Below are 16049 nucleotides of genomic sequence, written 5' to 3'. Positions count from 1 at the left end.
GGTATTCAAGTACAGAAACCCAATAATCAAATGTAAAGTAGCATTGCATAGTTTTCACTGTATAAATTAAATACATATTAGTTCTGGGTAAAACATTTATTCAGTCAATGCATTTTTTTTCCCCTAAAAGAGGAAATGTCCAGGAAAAAGAGGACGTATGTCCCATCTGGCAGGATTAAAGCAGAAAATAGTGCAACACTACTGTTTTATTAATTATGGTATTTAATTTAATTTATTAAGATGTCTACACTTAGTTTCAGACCATTAAATTTTTTTATATTTATAAACGTCCGCAAGAAATGAAATAATTCGAATAAATAATACATAATCATCATATATTTATGATACCATTATAATAATTATGTTATTAATATATATATATATATATATATATATATATATATATATATATATATATATATATATATATATATATATATGATAAAGGTATAATAATAAATATATTTTTAGAAGTTTTTATAAATATATATCTTTAAATAGGTCTGGATCACAGTCTATGATCTGTATTCAAAAATAGACATAAGTAACACATTTAAACGCTTTGTTGTGATGCAGGGAAATGAAATAATGTTACCACTGATCTAGATCAGTGAATGTTACCCAACTCGTGAAGCTTTCCGGTCCCCGATATATTTTTCAAAATAAAAGTCCTTGTGACGTTTACTTCGGAAATACGCATGCGCCTTTCTGCTTTCTCTACACGTGCACCATGGAGTCCCCACGAGATGAATTGGATCTCGATCGGTCTCAGGTAAACCAGAAATAATTGATAGTTTCCCCGCTACATAGTAGTTACATTTTCATAATTTTGTTTATACATTTACGTTTAATTCAATTTTATGTTTATACATTTACGTTTTGGTGGGAACCTTGTATAATTCTAGTAACAAACTAGGCTGCTAAGTTGGCTAACGTTAACGGCTGTAGCCTACTCTGTAGTCTCGAAGTAGTTTAGATATAGAACATATCACTGTTATCTTTGCTTTTTATTATTTATTAAATGTATGTGCCAGATGCAGTTACACTAGTTAAACAGTACATTTTGCTTTCGTTGTAAAAGGTTCTACGGCTGTTACTGACTTTGGGTATTAGTAAGACATTAACTTAGTTGATTACATGTATTACAGGTAAATAAAGCTGTTCAAGCATTACAGGCATATCTAAAGACCAGCTCCTCATCCCAAAAGCTCTTCGAGAATGATGGTCAGTCCATCTCTCTGCTGTTAACTCAATGGAAAATCCCTAGAAAGGAGCAAACCATTCGCATGTAAGTATTTCAATGGGAAATGAATACAGAATCATTGATTTAGAGAAAATTAAGATAATTAAGTTTTCTATTGTACTTAGCAAGTGTGTTTTGCCCTACAGTTCTTTACCCCATGGGCTAAGGACTGAGTCAGGAGACGTGTGTCTCTTCACCAGAGATGAACCCAAAATGACCTCCGAACAGACAGTGAGATTCTACAAGAAGTTACTCACAGAGAGAGGGGTCAAAAATGCCATAGAGGTATTTCATCTGTCTAATTTTTATATGTTTAATAGATTTATATGCACTTCAGCAAACCCTTTCCATCTATCTCTAGTGCTGGTCATGGGTTAAAAAGTGCTAGAGTAATTCAGGGTGTATCCAGACGAGTCTCCTTCTCTATTGGAGCTTGTCTCTACAAACTTTGAAACAATTATGACTTCCCGAGCAGGTCCATTTTATGTGAGACTATGCATTATGAAATGTGGGATCATCTTAAATATTTACAAGAATTTTTGTGTTCTTAGGTGATTCCCTTCAACATGTTGAAAACTGAGTATAAGCCCTTTGAAGCCAAAAGGAGGCTACTGGGCAACTTTGATTTGTTTTTGTCAGACGCACGTATCCGACGCAGATTACCCTCCCACATTGGGAAGCATTTCTATGGAAGGAAGAAGTAAGTTTGTTTGAAAAAGTAACACAGAAAAACAGATGTTGACAATAGACAATGGTCTTTTTTCATGCCTGTAGAAAAGGAGCTCTAAGACTAATCACTGAAAGGGTTTAGAAGATAATTAGTGCAGATTTTCAGTATCTATTCATCAGGGTTGTCTGTCATTGTGAATGACGTTGATTTAAAGTTCTTTCTCTCTCTTAGGGCTCCTCTGTCGGTGGATCTAGAAAGCAAACATCTAGCCAGAGACATGGAGCGCCTCATTCAGGGCACCAGTCTCACTGTCTCAAATAAAGGCTCTTGTTGGTATGAACTTTGTATTTTTTTTTGTGGTACACTACAGTAGGTTGAAGCACTACAGCAAACCATTTCCTGCTCCGTCACAGCTGGAAGTGGGTTAAAATGGTGCAATAATAACTCTTAGTGTATCCAGACGGGTGTCCTCCTCTGTTGGAACTTGTCCCTACAAACTATGATACATGAGATTTTTTTTCTTTTTTGTTTTAAATGCTTTGACCTGATTGTGTGGTTTATCATTACAGCATGGTACGTGTAGCACATTCAGGCATGACAGCAGATGAGATGGTTGAGAATGTGATGACAGCGGTTTCCACCATCTCCGCAAAGTTAACAATGGTGAGTAAGGGTTTTGTGTATGTAACCAGTTCTTTCTTTTTCGCAGTATCACTCATTACTTTCTTTGCCTATTCTTGTGTTTTTAACAGGATGATGTATGTTTCTGTTCCTCCAGTTTTGACCTAAAACCTATACTCTGTTTCACTCTCAGACAGGAAAAAACATCAAAATCATCCATTTGAAGAGTCAGACCTCTGTGGCGCTGCCCATCTACACCTCTGACCTGAGTCATCTTCCTGTGGTGGAGGAGGCCCGGAAGCAAGCCCGTTCAACAAAGGTGAAGTTGCTTAACAAATGCAAAACAGATATGACCAAAAATAGTTTTTTTTTGTAAAATGAGAAGTCATTGTTTTTACCTTTTAATGTTTAGGGAGCACAAAAGAGGAAGAGAGAAAGTCAGAATACAGAAGTGTCAGATCTGAAAACTAAAGCAACCGAGGAAGAGAAAGACAGTGAAGAAGAGGAAATCCCACAGCTGGTGCCAATCGAGATGCCAACCAAAAAGCCAAAACAGGAGGTCAGCGTCTTTCTATCTAACATGGGATATATAATGAAACCGATATTTACACTGCACTGATGTGTTAATGTCATAAAGGTGTTGTATGTGTAATGATCTTTTTGTTTTTGCAGAACAAATCTAAAAAAGGACTGAAAAAAGTACCGAAGCCTGCTGCTGCTGGCAAAGGACTAAAGAAAACTGTAAAAGACACAAAACTGACCAAGAAAACACCAAAGGTCACAGCACGTGATCTGAAGAGAAAAGCTAAAAACAAATAAAATAGATGTAAATGTTATTGATGTGCAGCTTTCTCATCCTACTAACAGTTTATATGAATATGTATGAAGCAGAAAACACATCGTTTATGAGATTCATTTGAGCATTTGTTCTGATCCATGTGAACAGTCTATTAAAAGAATTATAAATCTGTCTAGTCTGAGGATTTTCTGCAAACAGCCGCTTTTTTGGTTAATTTATTTAAATGAAACCTTGTAATGAATTAAAACCTTAATATTCATCCGGAAGAAGTAGGCGGACAATCAAACGACATTTAATAATTCAAAAATAAACACAAAACAGCCCACCAGCCCCTCACGGACGACTGGTGCGCTCAAATAAAAACCAAAATACAACTAAAATCCCAGGCCTGGTCCTCTCTCGTCCTTCACTGTCGTCGCTCCAGTTTTATATCCTTCCATCTCCTACGTGGGACTCGAGACCGGCAATGGGTCGCAGGTGTCACTGATTTCCCAATCATTGCCGGCCTCCCTCCTTGTTCCCACGTCCCTCGGCCCCGCCCCACTCGCCACATACCCCCCTCGCAGGCCGGGGGGTACCCTCGAGACTGCGCTCTACTCCCCCCCCCACCCCCCACCCCCGGGAACCTGGGGGGTAGGACAGATGAGGCGAGAGAAAAGGAGATGGAGGGAGGAGCGACAGAGACGAGAGAGGGGAGAGAGAGAAAAAAAAAAAAATTCAGATTCCCAGACGCACTGCTGCTCGGCCCTCCACCGGCTGGGTGATCTCCTCCGCGGTGCCTGGCGGTGGCACTGGACGGCCCTCGGCGGACGGCACTACACTCCTCCACGACGGCTCCTCCGGTTTTGGGCAGCCGGCAGGAGTCCCCCGTTCCCTGCTCCTCCGGATACCTTCACGGAGGCAGCAGGCTCCGGCCCCCTGGTGAACGGCGCCGACTCCTCCGCTCCCTCACGGACGGCAGCCGCCCCTCCATATCGTGGGCGGTCAGCAGCGAGCTCGCCCGTCCCCGGCAACTCGCTCCAGTCCACCGCCTCGAGCGTCCATGGCGGCATCCTCCTCGCCTGCTCTGTGGCACCGCGGATTCACCACAGCGGCGAGGGATCTTCAGCAGCACGTCCCCTCCTTCTCCCGGGTTTCGGCACCACTGTAATGAATTAAAACCTTAATATTCATCCGGAAGAAGGAGGCGGGAACCGGCAGACAATCAAAAACATTTTAATTACAAAAATAAACACAAAACAGCGCACCAGGCCCTCACGGACGACTTGTGCGCTCAAATAAAAACCAAAACACAACTAAAAGCCCAGGCCTGGTCCTCTCTCGTCCTTCACTGTCGTTGCTCCAGTTTTATATCCTTCCATCTCCTACGTGGGACTCGAGACCGGCAATGGGTCGCAGGTGTCACTGATTTCCCAATCATTGACGGCCTCTCTCCTTGTTCCCTCGGCCCCGCCCCACTCGCCACAAACCTGACTTTGTTTTTTCAGCTTTTTGATGATAGAAAGTTCTGGTTACAGCAGGCTTGATGCGTTTAGGGGCCGAACGCTTAAGGTGCTTGTAGCTCCTATTGTAGTAGTTGATTTTCTTTTTCTTCTTCCCCAATGGGTGTCTGTCGATTCCCTAAGAACTTTTAGTGGGAAAATAATGAAACCAATTCTATAGTGCCATCACCAGTTAAAAAAAAAAAAAAATGGTTCACCAGATTACTCTCACATAGCCAGACCTTCAGACTGATGGCAGAAATCAATGGTCGGTGGGCATGACGTCTGAGGCTGAAATTACTTTCCTTATGTTGATCACATTCCATGAATCGTGGAACGATAACTTGCTCAAAGTCTGAAAAATATATATATATTTTTTTGCTTATAACTTTTTAACAGTTTTGTCAGGAAAATCATGATTTCTAGTTGTTTATGGGTTCCTTGTTTCATGCCGAACCCGTAAATTAATATTTTTTAACTTCTGAACCATATCAACCATTCTTGTACATTCTGTTTCTCCTGTTTGTCTTCCGGCTCTGCATTGCGCTTACTGTACCTTTGGTGCCTGCAGCTGTATTGTATTACATGTATTTGATGAACTGGATGATGTGTTGGACCAGCTGCTCTTCTGTTTGTGCTGTTGTTCCTGGTATATGTTACATGGGTTTGGTTTGAGTTTTTCCATTCGGATTTATAATGGTCATCGTGTTGTTTTAAAGATCCTTTGAAAGGTTTCCTATTTAGACTCGTCTTTTGAGACAAACTTGATCATTCTCTCTTTCTGACAGTTTTAAGCTTCTTGGATGTACATCTTAGGCTGATACCAACTAAATCAACAGTGTTTTCAGAGACCAAACAGAAGGCAAGTAAAAAATATTTTTATATTTTTGATGCTACCAATTTGTACCAAGGACAGTGCTTACATAATTATATTGTTAAAGGACTAGTTGACCAAAAAATGAAAATCACAGTTTTGAGATAACATTAAGTAAATACAATTCAGAATTTTCATTTTTGGGTGAACTATCCCATTCTGAAAGCTATTTAGATTTTTACAGACCAGCTCAAAGTGAGTTGACATGTATTTTTCATATTTTTTTGTGCAAGTTTAGATTCATCGGGATGCATGCTATGGCTCAGTGTGATTTAAGTGAAGATGTGACTCAGCTGAATGTGTCAACTCCAGTTTGGGACCCCAAACCCAGAGACCCTAGTTTTTGGACTTACTACCACAAACCCATCTTCATCTTGATCGCTGGTGGACTAGCATTAGCAGCTGGTTTTGTGATAATCCTCAATTCTAGTGGAATATTTATTAGTAATTCTACAAATACAACAGTGGATGATGAAATGGGCCCATTGTGTCTTTCATTTGGGCTGATGTTTGCTGTTCTCGGTGTGGTCTGGACATTGATCATAAAAGAAAATCTAAAGCATAAAAGGCGGATGATCTAGAAGTAGCCAACAATGTCACATGGAAAACCTTATGTAAATATTATTAGTGTTAGTATTTTTATTTTTACTTGTTGATATATGATTCATGTCATTTTGACTTGTGTAGTGTGTTATTTATCTTCATGATTGTGATCCTGATAAAAACATTACTGCTCAACATCTAGGTTTATTCACTTCAGTGTACTTTGAACATCATCTGTACAGGTGTGCGTCATGTTTCTCGCAATCTGTACTTTCAGCATTGTAGTCTTCTGGACGGACAAGCTGCAGTCTAGCGATACAGTGAAATGACAAAAGGACACTAATAAATGATTGTGAATATGGAGAAAAAGCATCCAGGAGTTGGTCGTTGTAAATGTGCATTTTGGTTTGCTGTTTTTCACGACATTTTTGGACTTTTTGTCCTCCTGGTTGGCGTGTTTTGGGACATCTTTTTCCATGACTTTTTAATTTACGCTGGAGCTGTGATTATTTTTCTGAGTCTGATCTGGTGGGTGTTTTGGTACACTGGTAATATTGAAGTGCCTCCTGAAGAGTTAGAGGATGACATTGCTCAATACAAACACACTAAAGGAATTTCAGGTGTTATGCGTAAAGTCTCCAGCAGTCTCTCCAACGGACTGAGGAATTCCTTCAGGAAAAGTGGAAGAAACCACACTCAGGCTGAAGGCTCTCAGGCAAACCGCACAGCCAGAGCAGATCAACCTGTTACTATAGCCATGAGCTCCTATCTGAATACACAACCACCTGGGGCGACCAACCATCTGAACCGAGATCCTTTAGTGATATAACATACAGGTAAAACTGTTATAAATGAATACATAGTTCGATAATGCTCTGAAAACAGTCATCTTCCATGTCATTATCTGTAAGCATGATCTTTTAATTTGAATGATCATGCAACGTGTGGGCTTGTTAATCATTTATATCATTCTGGTCTTTAGGTGGGCTCCTATTGGCCAGGAGAGAGAATCAAATAAGTCTTATCTTTTGTACCGCACACAGCAAACTTTGTTCGACATTCAATGTCAGGCTCTGATTTGGATCTCTATTCCCACAATGCTCTGCGGGGAGACCCTCCTCTTCACATCTGAATCCATGCTGCCAAAAAATGACTCGCCTTTAAGTGCTTTAGAAATCTTTAGGATCAACAGTTTTTTCATATATAATTGTTCATAAATACTTTTTTAACTTTTTAAATATTGTTTAATGCATTTTAATCTAAGCTAAAATATGTTTGTATTATTTAATATAATATGCTAGTCAAATATACTGTAATTTTATTATTTTCATGTGTTTTTGTGCTATTTTTACTGTTGTCCAAACATATCTAATAAGCAGTGCTTGCTTTCATGTGTTTATAGCAGTATCGGGAATCAATTATTTGTGTGCTATGTATACAGACTTTTGCAAATAAAATAATTTAAGAACATGTTTATTAGTCTGTTTTTATTTTATTTGAAAGTTCACCATTTAAAGTGGAAACTATTGACACACTGTAAAAAATGATGATAAAATTAACTGTAAATGATTTAGGTTGACAGGAAGATAACTACATCTGAGTAAAAATGGTAATATAATGTTAGTTTACAGTAAAACTGTTAAATGTAACATTTTCAGAAGTAAAAAGATAATTGTTCTCATTCATGTATTAGGGTTTTATGCTACAATTAATGTTAATTGCATTATTTTACAACTATTATAATACTATTTCACTATTGTGTTTTGTATTTCTACACCTTCTACATTACATTTATTCACTTAGCCGACGCTTTTATCCAAAGCGACTTACAATTGCCACATATGTCAGAGGTCGCACACCTCTGGAGCAACTAAGGGTTAAGTGTCTTGCTCAGGGACACATTGGTGTCTCACAGTGGATTCAAACCCGGGTCTCTCACACCAAAGACATGTGTCTTATCCACTGCGCTAGCACCACCCCACCCTTCTGCATATTAGTATTTATTTACCTCAGCTTGCGATGAACTCTGATACTTAATGTGGCTTTCTCTTTACTACCTGTGTTGTTATGATGGTTGTCTTAAAAGTTCAAAACATATTTGAGTAGCACGTGGACTTTAAAGCCTTAAATTGTGATTTAAAAAGATAAATGATAGTTTTAAACTGTAAAATGTATGGATTGTTTTGTAAATATGGACAAATTATTCTGGAAGATAGTTTTTGTCCATAAAACAATTATTAATTATTTTACAATGTAGTTACATAAATAGAAAAACAAACGTGGATTTTTTTTTGTCATTCTGTCATGAGACAATGTGAAATACAAAAGTTTTTATGGCTTAGGGACATCCCCTTCTTAAGACATATTTACATACTGGGGCATAATAAATGTTGGCTGCTGTGTAAGTTCAGTGACGCCTAGCACCTCAGTGGAAGATGCTTCTCTTTATACTGCTGCTTTACATAATTATTTATGCTGAGGGAAAATGTGCAAAGAATTATTATTACGATGGACTTCTTGAGGAGTGTCAACATTGCTCCATTAGATGCAACTCCCCACCAATTATTTGCAAAACATTTTGCACCTCAAGTAAGTATCATTTTTATATCTTATTTAAAACCATTTTCATTTCATTTTCATTTTCAAAACTAAGATTGTTGGACAAGCACATTGAATAAATGTAATAGTTACAGTTTGTAAGTCAACATACTCCTTGCAGTTTTGTCTTGTAACATATGTATATATAAATATATACATCTAAAGAGCTCAAATACAAAAGCCTGTGTATTTCTTCTAAAATTAGCATTTTTATTTATCAGACTCCTATGTGTAGGTTCAGTAATTTCACTTTAATGACAGTGAATATGTTCTTTTCATTGTCATTAAAATGGAGGGATTACTGAGCATAAACATAGGAGCCTAAGAAAAATGCTAATTTTAGAAGAAAATTTCAGACAGCAGTTACAGGCTTTTGCATTTGAACTCTTCTGTTACTAGACAATTACTTGAGGATATAAACTTATTTGTTTTCTGCAATATATGGGTAATATAAATGCTTAAAAATTGCTTTTCATGAGTTTCTTTGGAGCAGTGCAAAAAAAAAAAAAACCCACCACCAACAATTAATGCTATTATTTAAATCAAATAATTTAAACTCTTGTTATTTCTGAAAAAGGAATGGCCACTTGTGAGTAGAACTGTATGATGAAGTCCACAATATGTTATGATTTCAGTCTCTTATTCAGTGCCTCATTGTGTCATTTTCAGTGCCAGAAAATGAAGTTGAAAAGAATCAAAATATCCGTTTAATTTTGATCATGTTTTTTGCGTTCCTGGGAGCTTTCACAGCACTGACCATTATTCTGCGAGTTATACGCAGAAAAACCTGTAAACCCATCATGAACAAAGGTATATTGCACTTTTGATAGAAAAATTTAGACAATTTCTTTCCCCAAATTATAATACATTGCTTCAAATGTTAGCACTTTAATATAAGTGGCATAATCATTGGGCATACATTTATTTTTAGTTTACTGTACTTGATGTTATGTATGGCATTATTACAATAAATATATTATTTCATTTAATATAATTTGTATGTCTAAATATGTTTAAGCTAGCAGTCATTGCTTTTATAGTGACATTAATTGTGTGGCAAACAAATTCTTATAAAGTCAATGAAATGTTACACAGTGATAGGTCAAGAACCAAAGACTGACAGCAAAAGGGGCTCGAATGTCACAGAGCAATCTGAAGATACAGATGAAGCTACAACTGATTTGCCTGATGGACTGAACCAGCATCACTACAACTCCAACCTGCCTCTTCCCTCCACTGAGGAAGGCACTACATTGCTGGTTACCACAAAGACAGTGCAAGCTTACCACTGTACACCTGTTATATAGAGAGGAGGTCACTGGAACTTCCAGAACACTGCACATCATCTGGTGAAGGATGATTGCGAGCATCGTCTCACCATTACTCTGTCCAGACTGGATAAAACTGTCATGACTGCTGGATGCACTAATATTGGACACAGGACTTGAACTTGAACACAGGATGGTATCTGACTCTCAGAAGTTAACATCTCAGTGTTATTTAGATGTAAGAATTATCTGCCATATTAGAATTGATAAAATATTAGAAACAATTTTCGATACTTTAAACAATACTTTGACCAAAAGTTCACTCTTACACATTTTTTTTTATCAATGCAAACCCAGTACACATTTATGCTGTATCTTTGTTAGATTAAAATGTGTTACTTCACTTATGAAGTCTTGCATGACATTTATGTAATAAATTCTTAAAAGGACAGTTCACCCGTTTTTAACCAGCCATCACCTTTTAAACTTTATTTTTATTTTTTTAAACAATATATGAATTTTATCCCCTACAAATTGATTAGCCTCTGTCAACTGTCACTGTACGAAAAACTGAACGTGAAGGTGACAGAAGTTGTCGTTTCCAAACATTCTGCCAAACATTTCCTTTTGTGTTTCTCATAAGAAATAAAGTCATACAGCTTTGGAACGATACAAGGGTGAGTAAACGATGACGGAGTATTCATGTTTTGTGTGAACTATCCCATTAAATCAGACTGACGTAAATTCTACTTTTAAAATAGTTTTCTTTATAATTGTTTGAATGATTTATTAGTCTATTTAGATATGACCCACGTGACAATGTTGCCGTCACGTGACACCAGGGCAATGTCATGTGACTGACTCGAGCGCCGTACAGTGGCATTAGCGAGCTCTAGTTAGCACAACGATACAGTTTAACTCGGTAAAAATAAACAGTTCACTCATGCTAAATAGTAAACCCTTACGATACTTCATGAACAGAATATTCACAGTTGTGATGCATAAAACGGCTTTAAAAAACTGCTAGTGTTGTCTAGGCTAGGCCTCGGTTGTACTGTAACGTATAAGCGCTCTGCAAATGAAACTATGGAGAACGACCCAAAATGTAAACAGTGTTGTTAAACATCTTTAGGTATTAATCTAATAGTTTTGGGGACCTACACAACTGGGATTCATGTCGCTTGATAAACCGTTTCATCTGGAGTTTCAGAATGAACGGTGAGTTCATCTGAGGTGATGGATTCATTCTCTTGCGTTGTTTATTTGTATATAACGTTACAGCACATTTATTGTTATCTAAATACTGTTTGTGAGGCATACTATATGTAAGGCATATAGATAGATAGATAGATAGATAGATAGATAGATAGATAGACATAGACATAATCTCTACATACATCATCATGTTCAGCCCTGTGGGTCTATGTAGAAGAAATAGATCAGAATATGACAGTGCTTTCACCATTAAAGGTCCCATATTGTACACTTTTTTTGGAGTTTTATTTCAGGTTTTGACGTCCTTAAGAATATATATTTGCAGTATGATTACCAAAAACTCATTATATGTTTACAGCTCCTTTCTCAGGAGGACTGCTAAGAACAGGTCAATTTTAGCCTGTCTAATTAATATTCATGAGCCTCTCTTCTGATTGGCCTGTTGTTTCCTGAGTGACGCACGGCCAGGCCAACCACAGGTAACTAGGTTGACAGCTATAATTAAATGAGCTATGGTTAAAACGAGCGGACTGGACAGAAACAATTGTCAAAAATGCTTTCAATGAGGGTTCAATGAAGTATTGTCTTTTGTTGTTATGGACGAGTCTACAGATTTCTTGCCATATGTTTCTTGCATCTCATTATGTCGTGTATGAAAAATTGTCTGTGCATGTGCGTAAAACAACAAACTGACGATTTATATATAATCATTTGTAATTGTGTATACAATGTTGTGATTTATTGTGGCTGGATCAGTAATGTAGCCTTAAAAATAGTTGCCTGCTGAGATTGAAATGTATATACATCTTGTATATACATGACGTGCTAGATAGAAACAAAGAGTTCACCTCATAGTAAAAATCCTGGTTTCGTGGTTAAATGTAAACTATTCGACATGTTTCAGTAGGTGCTGTTTTTGTGCAGTGCTCAGCAATGGCACGGATGCGATGTTGTCTGGAGGTTTGACAGAAGGGGAGAGTGGGACGATGGGCGGTGCTCGGGGTGGGGACTGAAGGAGGTGCCTGTAGTTCTGACGTCAACTTTTTACGGAAGTCACAACGGTTTGTGAAAAATCACAGCTACTGTGACACAGCAGGCTGTTTGCATTTTACTGTGGACTGACTGTTTTGAAATTAATATGGTAAATAGCCCCTAGACCTCAGTTAGCGTGAAAAAACAAACAAACAGGAAATTTCAACTTTGACAATATGGGACTTTTAAAAACAGCTTGTGCTTTTCTATGCAGTCAGTCGTTTACCATACTGTTAATTATTGTTGCTCTTTACGTGTTTATATAAAGTGTGATTTTGCTGGTAAATTCAGCCAGTAATATTTCAGGACACTGTACCTTACAGACGCGCAGCAAAATGAGCTGAAAAGGCAAAACCTGTTAGAGAGACTTCTTGATGCAGTTAAACAGGTAAGGGGACATGGAGTTGTTTCGTTGACTGTATGATAATGTCTTTCTTTCCAGTGTTAACACAAAACATTTCCTCTTTGACAATGCTGGCTTGAAACAAGTAAGTGAGTTTAGTATCAATGGTCGATCAGGTTATTAAATACTAATATTTATCTAGGTGCCTGTTAAGCTACTACAGGGGTCTGTGAAGAAGATATATAATGAAATGACATCTTCAGCTGTTTGAATAATTTGTATTTTGAAATATGTTAATGTTAGTTAAGGGCTGAACGTGATTTTTAAATCAGTTATCTTCTCCTCAGTGCCAAATTCGCTTTGGTGGCAGGAAGGAGATTGCCTCGGATTCCGATAGCAGGTGCCATAAAAAGATTACCTATTTATTTAGAAATCTGTATAAAATAAATGGTTTGATATGATTAAGCCATCATGATGTGCTTTAATTAAACGATCACATCTTTTGGTGTTTGTAGAGTCATATGCCTGTGTGCCCAGTTTGAAGCAGTACTTCAGCATGGCTTGTGGAAAAGCCGTGGTTTAGCCCTCACAGCAGCTGCCATTAAACATGCTGCTGGATTTAGCAGTAAAACTGAAGCAGGTACTGTATCTGATTCCATCAAATAATGGCCTTCCAGACTTTAATTTCTGTCACTCACCTTTTGCCCAACCATATTAACCTATTGTATGATCTTCAGAAAGAACATGTAAAAAATAAGTGTTTTCCCAAGCTTTCACTCACTGAACTCTTTGCTCTACTTAATGAGTTTGTCTTAGTTGGTACCCCTGAGAGACATTGCCAGAGAGATTTCTCTAGTAACAAAGAACACGTGGTGTTTTGGGTTGTCCATAGAGGAAACAGATGCTCATAAGTACTCATACAGGAAAACCAGGTGCTGATACTGTTTATGAAACCAGATGGTTATGCAACAAGCCTTGTAGAAGTGGCAAAAAAGAGAAACAAGGTTTTTCTGAGGTTAGTCTTTGCACCTGCTGTGGTTTTGAGCGGTTTAAAATTAACAGCAGAACTAAGAGTGATACTATGAATCAATGCTGAGTACTTTTAGCTTTTGTAAAGTAGAAAGTTGCTTGTCACTCAGAAAGTAGTTGGGATATTCAGTGATGTTCATTAAGCTTGAGTTTCTATTGTAAATAATGTACTTGATGAACTCTAAACTAAACTCTAAACTCTGAAACTAAATTCCTTAACAAACATACTTGATAAAATTCATAGGTGAATGAGGTTCACACGCATATCTGTTGTGCTAAGTTTTCTTGCAGATGTTTTTGTATATGGGGGAAAGACGAGACATCTGCACAAGGTGTCTGCATCAAGCTAAATAAAAAAGTGTTTTTATATAAATAGAAAGCATGTTACATGCTAGTAAAGTTTCAAATAACTTTTGTGAATTTAAAAAGTCTAACTATCTGGCAAACTATCTGTCTGTTCCATTGTCATTCAGTCTAACAGATATATTTATGTGAAAAATAAACGACATACGACTTATTCTGACCTATATTTAAAATGTATTTCAAAGAAAAAGTGATTATCCTAAATTTTGTTATATTTGACATGCTTGAAATCTTGTTGGTGACAAAAAGGGTAAAACCTAGTGGTTAGAAGGATAGTGGCATTGATTGGTAAAGATTTAAAATGACCATTAATTAGTTTTTGGGGGCTGCATTGTAATTCTTGTTGTAAAAATGCCTGACTAACTTTTTACTATATGAACTATTGTTACACTCAGTTACATTTTAGTTGGGTTCTTCTGTAAATCATGGTAAAAATATATGATGATTTAAAAAAAAAATTAAACCGGATACATTGTAATGTACAGAAAAAAGAACACAATTTAAAACTGTACTATACTTTTATTGTTTTGATGCTTGAAAATGACTGTCTACATATATGATGGAAAAAAATATTTTTATGAAAATGGTCACATCTGAACCCACGATCTGTGGTTTCCAGCCCAGATATTTAACTACAAGGCTGCAATACCTGAATGTGTAGGAGCACAGACAAGTATGACCTCCTGAGCCCTATGTGACCCATTTGAAGAAGAGTTACATACAGACAGCTGACCAAGTAAAATGCACCAATCTTTTAATCCAGCAAGCAATAAAAAACCAAAAATTTTAGAGCGATGTAAATACAGAACTAAAAACTTGTTTCAAATAATCATAGAACGTTTGTGTTTCTGGTTGACAAAATGACCTCCTTTTATACAACTTATGTTATGTTCTCTATCTGTCAGAATGTTATATTATGAGGAACCGAGAACATTAACATGCTGGTTCATACAGGTGTCTATTGTGTGTTGCAGAGCTGACGTTCTGGTTTTATGTGAAGGAGCACCTTAACCATCATGAGTTGCAGCGCTTCTATTCTCTGCGGAATATCACATCTGAGCAGGGACGGGGCCGGGCATGGCTTCGTTGTGCCCTGAACGAACACTCGCTCGAACGCTATCTTCACATGCTTCTGGCAGACCATGCCCACCTTAGGTATAGACACCCACGATTCTACATATCAGTAAGACTCAAACTTACTGAAGGTTCTTTGGTAATTTCTTTAATCTGCCCCACATTTAGTGCCTTCTATGAAGACTGGGCTTTTGTCCTGGATGAGGAGAGAGCCAGTATGTTGCCCACCATGGCTGCAGGTAATATTTAAGTGAGGTATTTAACAATTGCTGTCTTGTAGTCGTATTATAATGTGTAGCTATGAATCCTTCCCTGTGCAAGTCTGAATTCAGTTTATGTGTCAATAGGGCTCAATTCCATATTGTTTGCCATCAACATCGACAACATGGACCTAAATGGCCAGGGCCGAGGGGGGTCGTCTGTGTCCCACTTGCTTAAGGAGTCCACACAGGGCATGAGCAGTTTGTGGAAAGAGTCTACTCAAGGTGTCAGCACTCTTCTGCGGGAAATCGGTACCGCAACTGCGGTGGTTCCTGGTTTCATCCCTCGCTCGGATGCTCCATCAGACCCACTGCCTGTCCTGCCCCGCAGCACTTCTGCAGGTACTTGTCACATACCATAACAGAAATCCACATGAACTGTCAGAAATATGTGCAAACATTGTACTTTTCAGAGTACAGCTTGTCACTGTGTTAGCAACCCCTGAAGGGACAACTTTGTACTTTATTTAAACCTAAAAGGTTCATATTTGTATTGTAGAGTAGTAATATGTACCCTTAAGGCTCTGACGTACTCGCAGCAAATTTTTTTTCATTCTCTGCTTGGGGGTAAGAAGAAGTTATCTGAAATACCTGAGCATCGCTATAATACTGTTACTGAATATGTAAATATGTGCT

The 16049-nt window shown here is 37.7% G+C and overlaps 3 protein-coding genes and 1 non-coding gene across 8 annotated transcripts in view; all 4 read left to right on the top strand.

The window, feature by feature from the left end:
* Window positions 1-651: 651 nt before the first annotated feature.
* On the top strand, window positions 652-3504 carry rsl1d1 (ribosomal L1 domain containing 1). The gene is made up of 9 exons (XM_059533008.1): window positions 652-772; window positions 1149-1288; window positions 1390-1528; window positions 1795-1943; window positions 2145-2246; window positions 2483-2576; window positions 2728-2853; window positions 2947-3093; window positions 3207-3504. The coding sequence occupies exons 1-9, from the start codon at window positions 731-733 to the stop codon at window positions 3351-3353; spliced, it is 1086 nt and encodes a 361-aa protein (XP_059388991.1). The 5' UTR covers window positions 652-730; the 3' UTR covers window positions 3354-3504.
* LOC132122659 (small nucleolar RNA SNORA55) lies at window positions 1572-1702 on the top strand. The gene has a single exon (XR_009426420.1). It is a non-coding gene; the product is annotated as a small nucleolar RNA SNORA55 (small nucleolar RNA).
* A 5156-nt stretch (window positions 3505-8660) lies between the features above and the next one.
* On the top strand, window positions 8661-10495 carry LOC132122644 (tumor necrosis factor receptor superfamily member 17). Its single transcript, XM_059533006.1, has 3 exons — window positions 8661-8820; window positions 9499-9639; window positions 9925-10495. The coding sequence occupies exons 1-3, from the start codon at window positions 8667-8669 to the stop codon at window positions 10134-10136; spliced, it is 507 nt and encodes a 168-aa protein (XP_059388989.1). The 5' UTR covers window positions 8661-8666; the 3' UTR covers window positions 10137-10495.
* A 441-nt stretch (window positions 10496-10936) lies between these two features.
* LOC132122152 (sorting nexin-29-like) overlaps window positions 10937-16049 on the top strand; it is a 185921-nt gene continuing 180808 nt past the window's right edge. For 3 of the 5 annotated variants that reach the window (XM_059532087.1, XM_059532088.1, XM_059532086.1), the window contains exons 1-7: window positions 10938-11315; window positions 12668-12732; window positions 13035-13087; window positions 13203-13327; window positions 15054-15234; window positions 15322-15392; window positions 15501-15755. In XM_059532087.1, coding sequence (XP_059388070.1) covers window positions 11309-11315; window positions 12668-12732; window positions 13035-13087; window positions 13203-13327; window positions 15054-15234; window positions 15322-15392; window positions 15501-15755 — 757 coding nt within the window. In that variant the 5' untranslated portion in view covers window positions 10938-11308. Of the gene's footprint in view, window positions 11316-12667; window positions 12733-13034; window positions 13088-13202; window positions 13328-15053; window positions 15235-15321; window positions 15393-15500; window positions 15756-16049 lie in introns of all 5 variants that reach the window. The other 2 variants (XM_059532090.1, XM_059532089.1) reach the window with 2 other exon arrangements.

The sequence above is a fragment of the Carassius carassius genome, chromosome 40 (genome assembly GCF_963082965.1).
Source record: "Carassius carassius chromosome 40, fCarCar2.1, whole genome shotgun sequence".
In the NCBI taxonomy this organism is placed as follows: Eukaryota; Metazoa; Chordata; class Actinopteri; order Cypriniformes; family Cyprinidae; genus Carassius; species Carassius carassius.
The sequence above is the reverse complement of the archived record's forward strand: the minus strand, read 5'-3'. Positions and strand labels throughout refer to the sequence as shown.

Bases quoted from the DNA above. Each gene is read 5' to 3' on its own strand.
- rsl1d1 (XM_059533008.1), top strand. From the start codon at position 731: ATGGAGTCCCCACGAGATGAATTGGATCTCGATCGGTCTCAG. The intron at 2,577-2,727 runs GTGAGTAAGGGT...TTTCACTCTCAG, and splicing joins TCTCCGCAAAGTTAACAATG to ACAGGAAAAAACATCAAAAT. The intron at 3,094-3,206 runs GTCAGCGTCTTT...TTGTTTTTGCAG, and splicing joins CCAAAAAGCCAAAACAGGAG to AACAAATCTAAAAAAGGACT.
- LOC132122644 (XM_059533006.1), top strand. From the start codon at position 8,667: ATGCTTCTCTTTATACTGCTGCTTTACATAATTATTTATGCTGAGGGA. The intron at 8,821-9,498 runs GTAAGTATCATT...TGTCATTTTCAG, and splicing joins CAAAACATTTTGCACCTCAA to TGCCAGAAAATGAAGTTGAA. The intron at 9,640-9,924 runs GTATATTGCACT...AATGTTACACAG, and splicing joins TAAACCCATCATGAACAAAG to TGATAGGTCAAGAACCAAAG.